Source organism: Ruditapes philippinarum, unplaced genomic scaffold (genome assembly GCF_026571515.1).
Source record: "Ruditapes philippinarum isolate M1 unplaced genomic scaffold, ASM2657151v2 ctg2604_1_1_1_1, whole genome shotgun sequence".
NCBI lineage: Eukaryota > Metazoa > Mollusca > Bivalvia > Venerida > Veneridae > Ruditapes > Ruditapes philippinarum.
The window spans coordinates 178,618-199,085 of NW_026857602.1; the positions used below are offsets into that span (position 1 = coordinate 178,618).

A 20,468-nucleotide genomic window follows, 5' to 3' on the forward strand; every position below is an offset into this window, starting at 1 on the left:
GACATTGATCCATAATTATAAGGTAAAATATTACTTTTCCTATTTTGTAGTAGAATTTATGCAAACATCAGAACAAATCAATCATGATAAACATTATTGTCTTGTTTAATATCAAGTCTTCACTGGAAAAATTCATTCAACTACAGACGAATTGCTTAAAAGCAAAAAGGAACTATCCATATTTATCTTTAATTTGCAGAAATAATATCACCAGGTGTCAATTCATAACTGATACAAGCTCAAAATTTTGTAATTGATGATGAATATATGAAGTATTTTGTTAACTTAGAGAACAATGTAATTTCCATCCAATACAGTCAGTATTTCTATTTGTTATTCAAAATGAATTTGTTACAACATTAAATGGCAATGCGAAAACAAAAATCTAAAAAAAACTTTTAACTACTTTTATTCCCTGCTTTCTAGAGAAAGCTTCTAGCTCATATTGAAATCAACTTGTGCCTATTTAGACTTATCACTGAGTATTTTTATATCAGGCCAATAGATATAGGCTATGACTTATTGTACAAAATATAAGCTTTGCAAAAATGGTAATGTTGCACAGTGTTATAAAGATGTATATATTTTTAGGCTGTAATTTAACATTTTATCACATTTCATCATTCTCTAAACAGGACTATTATATTTATACCCAATAAAAATCATGTGGTCGGAAAATCTGACAGTGTTAATATCTTATTTATCTCCCATTAACTCTGCTTTTAATTTGTTAGCAATTTGACGTCTCATTTCAATCTTTTTCTGTTCTTCCGGAGAAATTCCTTTCTTTTCCTCGGCTTCTTTCTTCTTATCACCTTCCAACATTTGCCGTGCAGCACGAGCAGACATTGGTCGACCAGGGTTACTCTGTTCTGCGGAGAGAAGTTGCTTTTCACGCTCCTTTTTCTTCATTGCGATGAGTTTATCTCGTTGAGCTATAAGATAAGCCTGACGCTTCTTAATCTCCTCTGCACTCATACCTGCCATGGCCGCCTGTAATGTTTATAGAATCTAGTTATATATTATAAAGTAATAGTTTATCTTGAACTGTCATACCTGAAATATAAACAGCAGTCTGTGTATGCATATATCATATATGCCATAATTTCTAGGCTAGTTATTGGGACATTTTCCATTGTGGGGGGGGGGGGGGGGGTCATCAAGCAAATTGTTTCTAAAATTTACATACATAGTTGCATACAACCTAGACTAATGGCATTTACAACTTAAAAAACATAAAGAAAATAAAATGCCGACAATAATTGTTTCTATCTCTTTTAAAAGTATAATAAGGGCTCATGAATTAAATCAGTAACAATACGGCATAAAGCTATGTTTAGTATGGACAATTAGCCATTTTGTTGCTGCAGTGTTTGTATATAATAGTTAGGATTGTTTTGATAGCTTGTAGGCTATTACCTTCACAAGTAATAGTGAAGACACAGAGACAGTAACCTTGCTAATGTAACTTCAAACATTAAAGTTCATCTATTGAACACGAAAAAAAAACCCCGAAAAAACAACATAATTTCCTCATGTATTCACTACTGTGCAGCTTCAAATTGAACTGTTTTCTTCCTAAAAGTCTAGCCAACACTGCTAAGGTTATTAAGGATATTTAAACCATTACATGACTGTGTGAAAAGATAGAAAGTTACCACACTTAAATATTTCTGCATCATATTAGCATCTCTGTAAAAGTAGATGTCAGATAAAAAACAAGCGGAAATACTGAAGTGTAAAATTGTGTATTATCCATTTCTGAGATCACAAATCTTATATCAAATACTTTTTAATACAATCTACACATTTAGCAAAACATTTTGCATATCATTTTTAAATGGTAGTTCATTGTCAGAGTTTTCTGGTTATAGCAATACAGACACTAGAAAGGTCAATGCTTTCATTAAGGAGGGATTCCTCAGGTACAGTGAAAGTTGAGAAAACCGGACGACTTTCGGACCAAGGGTTTTGTCCGGTTTTCTCAGCGGTCCGTATTCTCAATGTCCCCTTTAGCTGTTCAGGATCATATAAATATCATATAAACTGAGCAATGACTAACAAAGGATGCTGAACGTATATTTGCATTTTCATAATCATGAGTAAGTATATTGCTAAATAAAGAAATGATAAAAATACTATACAATATGTTTTAATTGTTTTGTCCCATTATTGCATATAAATACAATTAAATTTTGGATTTAAACGAACAGCAGTTGCCTCATAACGATAAGGTCCGATTACATCTGCATATGTTTACATTTGGGTAATGGATAATGATTTAACGAACATACATGTAGTTTACTTTGTTTGTTTACATAATCATGCCCAAATTGTAAATATTGCCTATACCATATTTGTCAAATAAAGATTTTTAAAGTAGGTCTCGGCAAATTTTCACTGTCTTTAATTAATTTAAATTTGTCACTTATAGACAGCTCTCTTCAACTGAATTTAACTTATCAATTCCTCGTGCATGTTGACATTTATATAAAACGGTTACAATTATACCTTAAAATAAATCAAACTGTGAAATGAGACATAATTAACAAATCAGACAATCATTGTTCCGTTACCGCTCAGTAAGCGTATTAGACACAACCAATTGATAAGTACAGAAGGTTATTCACACCTTCGTCGTCCGGTATTGTCAGGGTAATTGTCTATATAATTGACTTTGTAGTCCACTATCAACCGTCCGATATTCGGTTTTACAGATTCCGGTATTGTCAATGTTTAATACAATAGTTTAAAGAAGGGAAAAAAATGGGACTGAATTATTCGTCCGGTATTCAGAGAGTTCCGATTTTTTCAGCGTCCGGTTTTCTCAAATTTCACTGTATATCTTAAAGCATTGTTTCACAAATGAGCTTGTATCCAAGAAAAGCCACATATTATACTGAATAATTATATAAGCTACAGATAGCTTCTTTAAGCCCAAGAATTCAACAAAACCAATTACCATGACAGAATTTGAAAACAATTAAGTGATAGAAAATCAGAAATTTTAACCCATGAGTACATGACTAAGTTTTTTAATTAAATAATATTTTCTCCCACAATAGTGATACTTACGGCTGCTTTTTGAACAGCATCAGACTGTCCAGTGTCTGAAGTTTCATCCTGTGCTGACTTAAGCCAGTTAGCTGCTGCCTGGCTGCTGCTGATCTGCGGAACTCGGGTCATGGGTAGGAGCCCAGGTCCTACCAAACTTTGGTCTATACTTGGCTGACTTGATCCCGATGTGGTCTTGCTGGCCCCACCACTAGCGGATGGTATTTTACCAGCACTTGCCTTTCCACTGCTAGCAGTGACAGCAGTGTCTTTCTCTGTGTACATGCTCACACTTATACCAGGTGTCCCTATCACTGGCTGTCATTTATAAATACAAAATACATCATTTAACTTAATGCAATTATAATCATTTATTATATACTTATAAATGAAATACATTTTTGAGAAATATTGATGAAATAAAATGCATATTTTCATTTTCTCTATTTTCTCAAAAAAGTATATCAAAAGCAGGAAAATCTTTTTCTTTTGTAACTGTGGGATTTATTTTCATCCCATGGTATATAAAAACTTGAATATCTTCTATATATGAAACAAGAAAATCACTAAATTTGATAACAAATTTTCATATTTTACTAGAATTTTGTCATACATTACAAATGTGAATATATAATTACAACAGCACTTCACCTTAGTGCAGCAACAAATTAACTTAACATATTTTAATAGGAATTAACCCGTTACTGCACTAGCCAGTAAGGTAACGAGCAATACTATTTCCATTACATAACCTTACGTAATTTTCTGATTAGAAGAAAAGCATGTATAAAAAGTTATATAATCATTCTATTGTACCTATATCTTTACAAAATATTGAGCATAACATTATCATTTTTTTTCAACTATTTCAATGAATCAATTACCTTATCTTTTGGTTTTGGTTGTGTTGGAATAGCAACTAACGGTGGCATTGACTTAGTAGTACTATCTTCTAAAACTAAATTCTGCATAACCTGTAAATAAAAAAAAACATGTGATTTTGTTTTAAAAGCAATTCTTTGTGTCTTAAAATTAGAAAAGTTTCTAAAAGTTAATGCAGAAGTTAAATGAGCCACGTCACAACAAAACCAACATAGTGCGTTTGCAACCAGCATGGATCCAGACCAGCCTGCGCATCCACGCAGTCTGATCAGGATCCATGCTGTTCGCTATCAGTTTCTCTACCTGTTATAGGGTCTGTAAGCAAACAGCATGGATCCTGATCAGACTGCCCAGATGCGCAGGCTAATCTGGATCCATGCTGGTCGCAAACCCATTATGTTGGTTTTGTCATGGCGCGGCTCAAAAGTACTTGCAGATTAGATTAAAGCATAATTATACAGATAACTACATGTATTCAGTATTTAACAATTCCTCCTCAAGTGACCAACTACTACTCACACATGAATTTACTCAGTGGAGAAAAAACAAGACAATAAGATTAAATGATCAAAGTCAGTTGTTACAGAGAAATTACACCATGCCTGAGGATCAAGCCACAGACCCCTGTATTACAAATCTGGTGCTCTCCCTATTGAACTAAGCGAGCGGCCTAAATAGTAAAAACTGTAATTTTCAACCAGTGACACAAAAAATTGCATGCTTCTCAGAAGACAAAAAGGGAAACAAAATAAATCTGGAAACAACTTTAAAAAAAATCTTGTACAGATTATGTGATAGTTTCATAAAATAAATCAAACATAACGCCCATGCCATGACAAGAAATATTTTGTAAATATATTATAGATTGCCTTGACAATACATGTATAAATATTTTACATATTGTTATGGAAAACAAGAGCTGTCGGTAGGACAGCAATGCTTGACTATTCTAAGTGCTTGATAGTAAAAAAAAAAGCTTGATAGAGTTACCTCCTCCTATGTACAGGGTGTTGGGGTCATGATGGTGAACAAGTGTGCAAAGTTTCAAAGCCATATGTCAATGGACTTTGAAAATATTTGAACTATTACAAAAACTTTAACATAAGTGGTTACGCCGACGCAGACGCCGACACTGACGCCGACGCTCGGGTGACTACAATAGCTCTACTTATTCTTATCGAATAGTCGAGCTAAAAATAATCAGTACCCCTTGGGGCGGGGTAAATTTTGATCCCAGGGCTTTTCCTTGTAAAAACTTTGTAGATATTCACCATGCTTAATATCTAAGATCCAGCTCTCTAGGTTCTTTAAAAGAAGATTTTTTAAGTTTTAACTATATACATATAGGGAAATAATGCCCCTCCCATGCGGGGCCAATTTTAACCCCAGAGCTTTTAATAATTTGAACAAACTTGGTAGACACCCATTAGAAAATGTTTCATGTTAAATATCTAAGCTCAAGCTCTTTGGATTTTTTAAAAGAGGATTTTTTAAGTTTTTACTATATACATATAGGGAAAACAATGACCCCCCGCTGGGTCGGGGCCAATTTTTACCCCAGGGTTTTTATTTAAACAAACTTGGTAGACACCCATTAGAAGATGTTTCATGCTAAATATCTAAACTCTACCTCTTTGGGTTTTTTAAAAGAAGATTTTTTAAGGTTTAACTATATATATATGGAAAAACAATGACCCCCTTGGGGCAGGGCCAATTTTGAACAGACTTGGTAGAGACTTGCTAGAAGATGTTTCATGCCAAATATCTAAGCTCTAGCTCTTTGGGTTTCTTAAAAGATTTTTTAATTTTCTTCTTTTGGTTGCCATGGCAACCAGAGTTCTGCATGGAATTAAATTCTTTGAACAACTTTGTAAGATGACCACCAAAGGAACATTCTTCTGAAGTTTGGATGAGCAGTTTATGAGGAAATGTCGTTTAAAGATAGAAGTTTTAATATAGACATGTAGGCAAAATTAAAACTCTTTAATAGAATTTCTTTAAACTTGGCATTTATTAGAATATCATAACAGAAACATTTTAAACAGTAAAAAATTTGGGGTCACCGTTCTCATTTTCGAGTAATCTGCCCTTGAATTGGACTTTTTTTCATTAAATTCAAGGGCAGATAATTTACAATGAAGCAAAACAATACATTTTTTTCTTCTTATTTTCATGAAGCTTACTTTTGTCTTAGTCAATATGCAAAATTTCAAGAACAAAGTTAGAGTGGATAGTTTTTTCTCCCACTTCTTCTTTTAACCTGTGCATTTTTTGTTAAAAATTGGCCTATTTTTTATGAATTTAAGGTACCTTTCTTTTCATTGAAAAAACAAAACAAAACAAAAACGATATAAGGAATTGCATGTAATTATGTATTGTACTCAACAATAAAAAGAAAAACATTATCCAGAATTAAAAACAAGAATTCATTTGCGTATGTACAAGTTATCTGCCCTTTAAATGACCTCAAATAAGTAGAAAATTCTGATTCAGGGGCAGATAACTCAAAAACAAGAACGGTGACCCCAATTTTTTTTTCCCGCTTAAAATGTTTCTGTTATCATATTCTAACAACATGCCAAGTTTAAAGAAATTCTATAGAACAATTTTAATATTGCCCATATGTCTATATGTCCCAAAACGTCCTTAAAGTAAAAGTTTATGGATGATGGACGGATGGACGCCGGACGAAAAGCGATCACAAAAGCAAACCATGTCACTTTGTGACAGGTGAGCTAAAAATCCACTACAATTAAATGCGAAAAGCAACATCTCAAATGATGTCCATATTTTTATTGTATAAATTTACCGCATTCATTTTCTCTTGCTCTGACTGTCTCTGGGACTCTAATTGCACTGCTTCATGTTTAGACATCTCAATAGTTTTCTGCATCTCAACTTTATCCTTTGTGTCACGTCTCTGAAGTTTCTTCTGCTCCTCTTCATATTCTCTCTTTGACTGCCTGTAATATATATATAACAAACATTTTTTTTATCCCTATTCTTTTCAATAAGAAATGAGCCGCGTCAAGACAAAACCAACATAATTGGTTTGCGACCAGCATAGATCCAGACCAGCCTGCGCATCCGCGCAGTCTGATCAGGATCCATGCTGTTCGCTATCAGTTTAATTATCTACTTGTTATAGGGTTTGTAAGCGAACAGCATGGATCCTGATCAGACTGCGCGGATGCGCAGGCTGGTCTGGATCCATGCTGGTCGCAAACCCACTATGTTGGTTTTGTCGTGAAGCGGCTCAAATACATGTACTTACACAAATCAGTGAGATATAAATTATATCACACCATTGGAAACTGGGTAAAAAAAAAGAAATTTGGTTTCACTTTACACTTTGAAAAGCATAGCAAAGAAGAACACATAAAATATATATAGAGAGAATATTGAATGAGAGTGTAGGTTTAGTACTAAATTTATTATACGGGTTGTATAAAATCATATTATGCGAGCATAATACTGTTTTATTCAATGAGTTCAATAAATTTAGTATTGAATCTGCACAAATATAATATTCTATTTATCACATATATAAAATAAGAACAGTAAATTGTTAAAATGAGTAATTTTTCAATGACATTAGCGCTTTAATGCTATGTTTTATATATGGTACAAATGATGTCACGTCAAAGTGTTATTACACTAGTGTAATATCATTTTGTTACAGTTTTTGTTATTTGGTAATGTCTCGCAACAGCTTGTTTTATTGCAAGAACTATAGAATGATATGCAAGATAATACAAAGAAAATTTACTCATTTTTAGTGAATGAATTTTTGAATACATCTTATTTTAGAAATGAGAATAATTTTAACAAAAAATTCCTTTGTATTTACTTTTGAAAATATTAAGTAAATTCTTGCTTCATAAAAGTCAAATAACTATCCTTTATTTAATACATTCAGCCCTATTATAAAAGTCAGATACATAAACTAAACGAAAGAATTTTAGACAATATCACTGTCTGTACTTATATACACAGATAATTATATTCAGCTAAATATCAGTTCCAATAGGTAGCTCAAATGTTATCGTCACATCAGTTCAAAAATAATACATCACTGGTTGTTCACACATTCCTTTTCTTGCATATCAGACTGGCGTTTCCGTAAGTTTTACCCATGCCGGAAATTTCATCTGGCATGGGGGGTTCCAGATGAGTCGCGTGCTGTACAATGGCACGATTAGGATGACGTCATTTTACCGTTATGAATGAAGTTGTAATTCATAGGCTGTTGTAAGAAAGTAGTTACGGTTGTAATGATATAAATTTTCATTGAAAATAAAGAAAAAGAATTTAAAGTATAATGGAATATGGTAGAATATGCAAGAAAAAATATCTGACATATCATTGCGGTTTGGATCGGAATATCCGTCCCTTGGTCACCCGCCCATGGGCGGTAACTCGGCAAGCCTCGTTACCGCCCAATGGGTGGGTCACCTCGGGACGGATATTCCGATCCGAACCGCAAAATATGACAGATATTATTATTATTATTGCTTATACCTTAATATAATAAAAAAAAGTTTCATATTAGTGTCTGTTCGAAAAGTGTTCAAGCCTTATTCAATTTAAGTTACATTAATATTCTGAATCATCAATATAAAGACATGTAAGGGGATAACTTTACTAGTTCTTTAGGTACAAGCTCACATAATTATTCTCTTATACATGTAACTGAAAAGTGGAAGTACATACAAATACAGAAGCTGTGATGAAATAATGTTATATGTAATAAATAAATTAAATATAGGTTTTAAAGATTTCTAAGTAAATCTGATGAAAAATATTGATAAACAAATTCAAAAACAATTTTGACATGAAAATTTGGCCTTAGTGCAAAAAAAAGTTGCATTTTCTTTATGTCAATAAAGTTGCAATAATTTTCAACCAGTGACACAAAAAATTGAGCAGGTATTTCAATAAACATTGCATGCTTCTCAGAAGACAAAAAGTAAAACAAAATACATCTGTAAACAAATTAAAAAAAAAAAACTTTCAAAAATGATAATATCTTGAACAGATAATGTGATAGTTTCATAAAATTAATCAAACATAAAGCCTATGCCATGACAAGAAATATTTTGTACATATCTTATAGATTGATTGATTGAAGTTAAAGCTTAATGAGGGTCCATCCGCCCTTTCGGGCACAAAATGCAGCTTGCACTGTCCAGTACGGACCCCGTACATGTCACCAGTCATGTCCTTAAAGAGTTAATTTTGAAGCACAAAGTGGTGATAATTTACCTCCATGCAATTTCCACGGAGTATTAGCCAAAGATATGAATTTTGAGCCAAAAGTAGGTCACTGTACGGCGGTCAATGAGAACCTAAATGTACAGTAACCTGTGACAATAGGAAAGTTTGCCTTGACAATACATGTATAAATATTTTACTTATTAATATGAAAAAAATTTAAGGTTGAAGTTGAAATAACCAAACATCTAGTTTTTTATACAAAATATGAGTTATTCATAAAGACTTGAATAGGGTTTAGTATACCTCAACTTGATATAAAATTGAAACTCCCTGGCAGGATTCAAACCCACGGCAGCTACGGACAAGTGGTTTTAATATTTGATGGCCAAAATTTTTTTAAATTTTTTATGTACATATAGTAAACAACATGAAAAAATGTATTTCTTTTCCATGGCAAATGCTTTTTTTGGAAAAAATTAATATGTTCAAATAATATTTCTACATTACCTTTTCACCCTTCTACATGAATTATTATAAGCAGAAATTATATCAAAAGAACATGTATAAACATATAATATCAGCACTGAAATAAGTCCTAGTATCAGCACAATTAATTTAGCAAACTTTACATCAATATTATACTTGACTACTTACTATACTTCTAAAAATATTTACCTGCATTTCTTAATCCATTGTTTTTTTTGCTACATACAAAGTACAATCAAGAGTGCTTGTAGAACAATCAGGAAACATTTATCAATTTTCTAGTACAATCAGACAGAAAAATCATTTCAATATTCTAATATAATAAATTGATCTCCAATTGAAGAAATAACTTACTCTAGGACCCGTTTCATAATTTCATCCTCGCTCTCCCGGGGTGCAGGGGGTGGGGATTGTGACTTGGACTGTCCGTCAGTTAGACTGTCAGGAAGGGCGCCTGTTGTTTTCATAATGAGCATTAAAGCTTGTTGCTGTAGTTCAATATTTTTGGTTGTCATCATTCTTACAAACACCTGGTAGTCATCCATAGCTAACACTAACTCAAATAAACCCTGTAAACAAAAATTACAATATTACTTTTTATATTTTATGTACATGTAACTTTCTTTACATTTTCCAAATAATAACTTCAACATAAAAAAGAAAAACCTTAATAAAAAAGGTATACTTTACTCATCTAAGAACCTAAGAAACAATCAAAAATCTGTGTAGCATTTGAGGGGTAGATGTCAGTTAAAGATTAATCTATAGACCTCTAGTGGTCATTTTGTTCAGCTGACCAGAACGACTCATCAGCATTTGTAAAGGAACACAGAACACATATTTTCAGTGATGCTTCCTCACAACTGGCTATAAAGGTTGAGATTGAAATATTCATACAAAAAAAAAGTTGTTTTACAAGGAAAAGAAGAAGACTAATCATAGTTGATGAACAAAGGCTAATCTGAGCACTTTGTGATGTAAATAAATGTATTGCTCATTTGCATTATGCTTAATTCCATTTGAGCAACATTTCACTACAGGAAAAAGGAGCAATTATAATTATCTGTGGGTCAGTTATACCTTCTACATGCTTTACAAACCAACTTCAAACAGAAAGCTTTAACACATTAAATGTAATTTTTCTCAGTTTAAATATAGGTATAGTAATAGTATAAAATCATTAAATCTAGATAGTCTCAAATTATAATCCTTCTGTTCTACCATTGCTTTTATAAACTTCCATTACAACATGTACCAATTTACAGGACTCTTATCAAATTCCTTCATAACTAACATAAATGTGTACATGTTCAGGGGCGGCAAAATCAATTGTCCGTATTGCCCAGGTTGTCCCACAGCTTGTACGGACAAGTGGAAATTTTTAAGAATTTACTATATAGATGTTATAAGTTAAGAAATGCTTCAGATAAAAATGGACAAGTAAGTCAAAATCAGATTTTGCCGGCCCTGATGTTAAAGCATGTTTGAACTATGTTGTTATTTACAGTTTTAACAGCTAAGCTAAAACTCCTGCCACATAATTTTCATATTCTTGAAGAAATGTAACTTCTTTCTTTATCATATTCAAACTTGCACAAAATTACTTTATACAGTGTATTTATACAGTGTAGAAGGGATCTGACAACTTACATGGAAAACTTCCCGGATATCTTTCTTGGAATTCATATCCTTTAAGGCTTGTATCACTTCATCATGGCTAAGTTTGGTGTCTTTTGTAAACGCATCTAACAAGGCTTCAACCTAAAAAGCAAGAACAATTTCATTTCATCTTAATTAGTCTATTTAATTAATTAAAACTATTTTATGAAGCACTTTATCTGTTATAGGATAAGCAATGAGCCGCGTCACGACAAAACCAACATAGTGCGTTTGCGACCAGCATGGATCCAGACCAGCCTGCGCATCTGCGCAGTCTGATCAGGATCCATGCTGTTCGCTTACCAACTCTATTACAAGTAGAGAAACTGACAGCGAACAGCATGGATCCTGATCAGACTGCGCGGATGCGCAGGCTGGTCTGGATCCATGCTGGTCGCAAACGCATTATGTTGGTTTTGTCGTGACGTGGCTCAAATGATATAATAACTGATATACAGAGGATATTTAAGTTGCTTTATTCTATAAATACAGTATTCATTTCATTGAGTGGTATGAAAATAAATATTTCATAAGTTGCGGCAGCCATGAGTGATATATGATAATTTTCATACCACAAGTCTCTCCTTTTTTGGCAAATATGCCAGTGTCCTTAGGGCTTGTAGGATTGTGAGTTATATAAACCTCTTCATATATCATTTCAAAGTCTTATCATAATTTACATAAATTGAGTACTTAGCATCTTAGATTCCTGATTAAATTAAGCTTCAGATTACACCTTGAAGATTTAAACTGTAAGCTCTTAGTAGTTAGATACTGTTACATGAACCTTATCATAAAATAGATGGTCATTATTGGAAAAAAATCACTGAAGTGAAACTGACTATAATGATACTAGTGCAAAACTAAAAAATGTTCTTATTTAAACAATCCAAAATTTTCATATTGATTTCTATAGATATAATAATTGAGCAGAAAATAAATTTCCTACAATTTAATTTGAATTCCACAAATTAACATTTGAAATTGATTGAGAAATGTCAGCATTATCAATTATTCAAAAGGTTGAAACCTGTCAGGCAATATGTTAAAACAAAATCATGTTTACAAATCTACTTTGATATCACCGATGGGATTTGAATGACCTTTAGTCACTTACTTGTGATCATTCAATGTGAAGAACAAGGTAGTTTATGCAAACCAAATAAATCATTTACAATACAGGTATGAATGTTAAATTTAATTGCCTATTCAAAAATGACATCCCTGCAAATTTCAAAATTTGTGTTCATTTCTTTATCCAAGATTCAGCCTATTTTTCCAATATATCCAATATTTGATCTACTGAGCTTATAATACTCTATGAACAGCTTTCAGGTGAAAAGTTAAGCTTGGCAGAATATCATTATGCCTGGCTGATGCAGTGTTCAAATAAACTAAACTGACAAGCAATTATATATAAATATATTAATTTTCTTTAAAACAGATATTTCAGCTGCACTTACAACTTGTTTGTATTCATGGTGAATTTTCTTATACTCTGCCATATCTTCCACACTGGGATCAAATACTGAAAAAAAATTAACAGAATTACAAGTTTATACGCTAGCATTGCATCCTTCAAAACATTAAATACGATCTTGCTGCTGCACCCAAAAGCTTCCTGCTATATTTATAAAGTGTTTGACAATTACCACACTATCCCTGTTGACACCAATGAATTTGAATGGCTCCAGTAATAACTCAGGATATACTGCAAGATTCTGTCTAAATTACCAACTTAATTCATAAAAATTCTTGTTGACTTGGTAAAGTATTACCAACATGTGGCCTTCATTTAAGAACTTCCTTTTTTCCAAGAATCCTGAAGCTTCCAAGTCATCTTTATACATGTAGTGATGTACATACTTTATCATGAATATTGCATAATAAAAATGGTAAATATGTAAAATAAAATATTGTTTTAGCATATTTAGTGCCAAATTTAGTTCAAATCATCTCCACCTGCAGCAAACACCAACTAATTTGGTGCCACTGCTAAGTGCCACAGAGCAGTAGACTTTTTGTACAGACTACAATCAAAAAGTGCAAACCTAATTATCATAGGCTTTAATGATATCTAACTTAGACTGCTTATAGAATCCCAGCATTGAAATATACGCATCCTATAAACATGCATACCAGGACTCCTTATCATGTGTCAACAAGAACCTGTATGAGAACTACTGGCATGTCAGTAGCCTCATAATTATACAGGGAAGTCAAAGGCTGGGTCCGCAAAGCGTATTTCATGATGGGCGCCGTAACTAACACAATAATAAACGGAAAACATTCCGATAATGGACCATTAGCAACTTTTTAACTTACAAATTAAAAATTAAAGCTGAGGTGTTCTAATTGAAAAGGAAAATGTTATCTGGTTCCCTGTTCTGTTATGGTTCCCATCCAAGATAAAATGAGCTGGAGACTAGCCTAAATGGAAGTTTAGCAGTGTATAAAATACCGAATGCCACTTTTAAAATGGAAAATGTAAACTAAAATTAACGACTTGTTTTTTGACATCCCCAGTTCATAGGCTTTGCCTATTTTCATATTAGACTTGATATGTATATTTAAATGGAAATCAAATAAAAAAACATATAGATTTACCTATCAGTGAAATATTCAGTGTCATATCAAGTTAGGAGTCACCATTTTCATTGTTACTAAATGATAATAGGCGGGGTATTCCATTAAAAGAACAATCACAACTTTTCGGGATATTGCGAGTGAAAATGTAAGCGGTAACATGAAATACCAAATGACACTTTTTCTACTCAGGTGCCCATTTGTGCCTGAAATAATGCATGGAAGGGCACCTGAGGTCTTGCTCCAACAGTAAAGCTGGAACGACACCATATATGACCTATACTGTGTTGGTCTGTCGGTGATGTAAAAGTAAAACCAAAAATAAAACAAATCAATGTAAATATACGCTGATTTAATAGGTTTTTTGGTTCCGCAAGATTTTTTTTTTAACAGCAATTTTGATATGATGTTGCTTTGTCCAGAAGCAAAAATATTTCAAAGTGATGTGATAGTGAGCTCGAGGAGCTGAGCAACTTTACAGTATCACGAGTACCTGCTAGATAGTGATGGTTTTGAAAACTTTCGTCCGAAGTACCACATTGACTCAGGGCTCGCGCTGGCAGGAGCCAATGAGCAAATTGGCTCCAAAATCATTAAACTGGCTCAAGAAAATCACGATTGCCTCAAACTTACGAAAAGTATGACTTTTTGAATCTCCAGTCTAAATTTAGCATTTGCTATATTAAGAATGGAAAACTACATATTTGTAACTTCCCATCTGAATGAAATATGGTTGTGTGTGTGTATTTGCGTTTATTTATACTCGCCACCGGTTGCCCATATGGGCGAGCCCTCCAGAAGAGTATTAGTCATTTTATTTTTCGGAGGATAGTGCAATTACAGATACAGAAAGATGCCCCAGTTCCAGAAGCTTCTCCTGGTTCTTTAGCGTGCCAAGTGTTTAAGCACCCATACACGGGACCTCGATTTAAAGTCTCATCCGAAAGACTGATTAGTAATTTTAGTTGGCCAGCCCGGGAATCGAACCCACAATGTCGAGATTACAAGTCTCGCGCTCTAACCGATTGAGCTATGCGGGCTGGCGTTAAAATATGGTTATGAACAGTAACACAGTCTAAAACATTGACCTCATGGTATGTTTACATGTTTATCAGCTGATAAATATGACACTAATTGGTGTGAAAACACCTGACAGTTTGTTGAATATGCACTGGATAATGGGTCTTAATATTCAATATGAAAAAATAAATAGCGGCATCTCAAGATTATTGCTTATCAAATCAACAGATGGGTATGAAATAGCGACAAATTATGTTCTGCAGTTGACAACTTGCCGGTGTTTATTGTTAAAAGTAAAGATCAAAGGAATTTGTGGGTTATAGAGTGAAGGGCTCTTTGCTTTTTTCTTTTTTTTTTTTTTTGGGGGGGGGGGGGGGTATATTGCCAATAAAATCTGACCTAATTATGGCTCCAAAAACATAAAATTGACATGGATTTTTTTTGACATTTGAAGCTTGACAGGGTAATCCTGAAACTTAAAACCAAATTTTAGTTTAGTCTAAAGTTCTCACAGAAACATTAATTTACAAATTGCATATGACTGTGAAATAATAAAGATTCAGTCAAGAAGTATACAAAATGCCTTTAGGTAACTTATTTTGATTACTTTACACATGAATAGTATGTGATTTTAAGCTGAATTATCTTAGTTTAGAATTCTTCAATATTCTTTTCTTCATTCTTCTTTCTTTCAAACATGTTTATTTTTATACAGATAGACTCAAGCCAAATCGTTGGCATTTACCAAGCAAGCTGAATTAAGCAGCACATTGGAATGTGTTTCTGCTGTCATTGTCATACCACTCAACTGAACTTAAAAGATTTTTGGGAAAACCTTGTGCCGCACTTACCCTTGGCTTGTAATAAAAGTATGAGCTGCAAGCCTTTTTTGATACCTGACAACTGGTAAATTTATAGTTAAGTGTGTTCTGGTGTAAAACAATTAGCCTCCAATAAAGTTGAACTGTTGTATAAAAGTTTTTCTATATATCTCATGCAAAACCATTGCCTTATTTGAAAATAAAATATAGGCAGGCAATTTTCGCCGCGAAAAAAATTGGCTCAAAGAAAAAAATTGCCAGTGCTAGCCCTGCATTGACAATTTGACACATCCCAACTTTTTGAATTACACTTAGATAACAATAAAAGCTGAGGTATCCTGATAAAAAAACAGAAGCATAGACTGGTGTCCTGCGCACTTATATATTGGGAACCATAATAGGACAGGGAACCAGAATAAAAGGAAGCAGTGTCTAAAATACTGAATGACAATTTCAAAACAGAAATGTAAAATAAAAATGAATGATTATTTATTACTATTTCACGGTAAAAATATCGAGCTCCGGGCTTTGAGGCTTTGCCTTTTTCATATTAGGACAGGGAACCAGAATAAACGGAAGCAGTGTATAAAATAAAGAATGACAGATTTAAGACGGAAAATGTAAAATAAAAATGAACGATGAATTTATACTATTTCACAGTAAACGTAAATTGAGCTTGCTTTGAGGCTTTGCCCATTTCATACCCAGCAGGCACATCAACGTTGTTTCAACGTTGAATTATGGTCAGATTTCAACGTTGAAATAAGGTTGGATTTATATTCGGATTTGAAAGTTGAAACAACGTTGAAATTTCAACGTTGATACAACGTTGCAGCTTCACCGTTGGTACAACGTTGAAGTTTCAATGTCATTTCAACGTTGAAAACCCACCGTACTTTAATTTTTGGATATAAAGCAAAGTTACCAAGTTTAACAAAATATCAAGACAATATTAAATACTTCAGATATTTTATTTAAAAAATACAGTTCAAGTGCAGCTTAAATTCACTTTAATAGTTTTAACAATTAAGCTAAAATCTGTTCCAATCTTTTCTTCTAGATCTTTCTGGGTATGTCAGGTGTTTGAGTACTTCTTTGGCTGTCTCTTACTGCTTCTGCAAATAAAAATAAGAAGTTGTTGACTTGGTCAATCTCAAATTATACATATAATTACTCAACTTAAGGATTTGTTTTTATCTTAAAATGTTTTTCTCTAAGATTTACATCATAAAACAGCATAGAAATTGAAACATAGCTAAGTTTCATATTGACAGCAAATACTGTATGTAAGACAACAAAATCTTTTTAAAAAAGAAGCTATTTAAAAGTCTCACCTATGATTGGTAAGAAAAACTGCTCCCCGTCAGTTCCTTGCAGCATATTCCCAAGAAATTAACATTCTAGGCTCTAGCTAAGACCATTTTATGCAGCATCCTGAAATCAACAAAACATGTAAATTTTATATTAATAATGTTACAGGAATATTCAGAAAATAATATATTTTAAGACAAGATAAATATCCAGTAGTTGAAAAATTTATACTTTGTATTGTAAATAAATTCAAATATGTAAATTAATAAGAATTAATTTCAATTTAACAAACCTGACAGTCCTTTTCATGTTGAGTGTATGGTATACAGACTACAGCTGCAATACTCTAAATTTCAGCCAGGACCAGGATCTAGAATATAAAATAATACAGTATATAATAAAATAGAAATAGATTTATTATTCCCTATAAATTTACGACTATTCAACTTTAAAATTTAACACTCAACTTTGTTATTTAACTTAATAATAATGTATTTTTTTCAAACTAATTAATACTGTATTATACTATCACTAAAATATAAACATAGACATAGTTATATATATTGTCTTGGGACGTAAATTATGTGGGCCGAACTACTCTGTGTTTATTCTAGGAATTCAAAAATAGGGGTGATTTTCCCCCCTCTATTTCAAAAAAGGGGGCGATTTTCAAAATCAAGGGATGCCAATATAAACTGCCAATATTAAATTGTCTGTATTAAGTTTACACTGAGACGTTCAACCGATGAAATAATTAAAACGAAAATATTTATTTAAGGCAGCAGAAGTTTTCCTCCCTTAATTTTTAAATGAAAACAAATTATTATAGAACTGTCGCAATTGATTATAAAGGGTATGACAATACAAACAATCGACCTATCTTTCACATCTAGATCGTAGCCAAGCTAGGAATTGCCTCATTTTTCTTGATTATTTACTACACTAAAATGGCGCCCAACTGTCAGACATAGCACACTAGTTCCAGTCGGTACGGAGCATTCCGTTTATTTCCGTCAACTCAAGTAACCAGTACCATACGGTACTAAATTATTATAATTAGCTTACAGTTTCCTCCCTTCGGTTTCCGGTGTAAATGTAAACAAAACAACCAAATATAATGCGGGATGGAAGTTTTACGATTTTATTAACCTTTTTTATAGATGCACGATTTTCACGCACATGATTATGAATTGTGCGCGATCTGTGAAATACTAGTGTGAATCGCGCAATCGCGCGTCCTAGAATAGACACTGACTTCTTAATAGGTTTCAATTTCATAATTGATTAAATTCTAATTAGGATATAGTACCGACAAATGTTTAATAATATGAAAAATAAATTAAAGAAAGACAAGATTTGTAAAATCATAAATTGCCAAGGACATCAATAACTTCATGCGAACCCAAATCATTCAATTAGGTCGCGAAAACGTGTCAAATCAACTCAATCATGTGTTTTCATCTCTCATTTAATTCATAAAGTAAATTAAAATAAAATTTTAAGAATAAATAATAATATTTTAGAAAATAATTAGTAAAATAAAGTAAAACATTACGGTAATACCTTCGAAATCCAAATAAATTGCCAATTGTGTTGTTTTCAAATTTTTCTAAACAGCGCCACCATTTGCACGAACGATAATCATAGACCCCAACAAACAAAATCATAGACCGCAACAATTACTTCCCCTGACCAGCTTTATTCTATAAACGGGGTTTTGACTAATATCAAATTATTAATTAATATTATTCATAAAGAACTAAAAAATAAAACAACAAACAACAAAACAATTAACTAACATTTAAAGCGTTAATATAAACTGAAAAATTATTTCCAACTTTATTTGTTTAAGCGCTAATTTTGAATATACGGAAAAAGATTGTAACGCAAATTTTCCTGACAAAAATCACTTACAGACTAATTCAATAAAGGAATAATAACACAAAATTAGTGGTATAAAGTTTTATATAATGATTAAACTAAATGTAAAACTTCGACCATAAACAACGTTGAATCAACGTTGTATATACATTGGCAATATATCCGTATGGTCTTCCATAGTTGAATATTGGTTGAACAACGTCACGACCATATTTCAACGTTGAAACAAAGTCGAGTGCCTGCTGGGTATTATTTATAGGACTACAAAAGAGATGAACTAAGAAAAGGCAGAGCTTATTTCATATTTGTTCAACAAAAACGGTATTTTTACTTATCACCATGAATTTTTGAAATATATAATATATAAACGAAACACCATTTTTGTCATTAAACTGTTGAATTATCGATCTAAATTTCACACCAGAAGTTCAGTTAGTCAGCTGGTCATGTCAATATTATAGACAAATACACTGGCAAAGGGGTTTCATGTATAAAAATAAGTACGCCTACTTAAACATTTAGCTTCGATGAACCCATCTACAGGCACGTTGAAAAATGCACTGCCCAGGAAGCAGAGCAATTCGTCGTAAACCCATTCTGACTTTTTCCCTGACATTTCGGCTTCCCAAATATCCAGGAAGTTTACAATCGTTCGACTTCCTGTGACTGCGTTTTATAAACATTATCGTGAAAGTCATAAAATCGTAGGTTGCTGACCACTAAATGTCTCACTCGATTGGTCAATGACGACAAACAACAACAACAACAACAACTTTTATTAGCAAATATCGACAAAAACTTGCAAACACACATAATAGACAACTACAAGCATTTTCGTGAAAATGAAATTGTATACAGTATACTGTAATGTTGACATTCCTTTTCTCTTGAGCCAAGCATTTTTTTCCAGATCATCTAACTATTGAAATCATGATTCAGATCGATCTTTAAGAGATAAGACGCAATATATAGGGTAAAACAAAACAATAATTTTATTGAAATAATTATGATAATTAATAATACATAATTATATTGGTCCGATATCATATTAGATCTATGTAAATAACATTCATTATGCTAAGAATTATTGCTAACATTTGCTTTGTCCTGTACATCAATTACTTTTAGAAATATAAAAAGCCTAATATGCATAACACTTAATCACGGATTTATACATGTATATAAATCCGTGACTTAACGTAATTTAATTAATTTATATCAATATTTTTATTGTTATTCAAAACATGCACACTGATCATATAAAGTACAATCATAAAGACGAAACTCCATCATGGAAAGGATTTGTTTTCCAATCCATATGCATATACATATATATTGTGATGTAAAATGATACATGTTACATGTAAATTTGCTAAACAAAATATGTTCAGACTAATACACAATCTTCTATCGTTTTCATCGTTTTCAAAATCAGCTAAATTTTAATCAGATTTGAATATTTTGTTGTAGTTTTTTTAAACTTCCATATATGGCGTTATAACACTTAGTTTTAACTCATTTGCCGTTATTTTGATGATTTGCCATATTACT

General features: G+C 32.4%; 1 protein-coding gene and 1 long non-coding RNA gene across 2 annotated transcripts; both read right to left on the minus strand.

Annotated features, from left to right (window-relative positions):
• Nucleotides 1-643: 643 nt before the first annotated feature.
• Nucleotides 644-19,586, minus strand: LOC132750288 (cilia- and flagella-associated protein 36-like). Its single transcript, XM_060740238.1, has 8 exons — nt 19,428-19,586; nt 12,762-12,826; nt 11,290-11,400; nt 9,994-10,208; nt 6,746-6,899; nt 3,939-4,028; nt 3,076-3,372; nt 644-993 (listed from the first exon to the last, which is right to left on the minus strand). The coding sequence occupies exons 1-8, from the start codon at nt 19,531-19,533 to the stop codon at nt 697-699; spliced, it is 1,335 nt and encodes a 444-aa protein (XP_060596221.1). The 5' UTR covers nt 19,534-19,586; the 3' UTR covers nt 644-696.
• Nucleotides 16,678-18,662, minus strand: LOC132750292 (uncharacterized). Its single transcript, XR_009628524.1, has 4 exons — nt 18,600-18,662; nt 17,329-17,406; nt 17,060-17,159; nt 16,678-16,840 (listed from the first exon to the last, which is right to left on the minus strand). It is a non-coding gene; the product is annotated as an uncharacterized LOC132750292 (long non-coding RNA).
• Nucleotides 19,587-20,468: the final 882 nt, after the last annotated feature.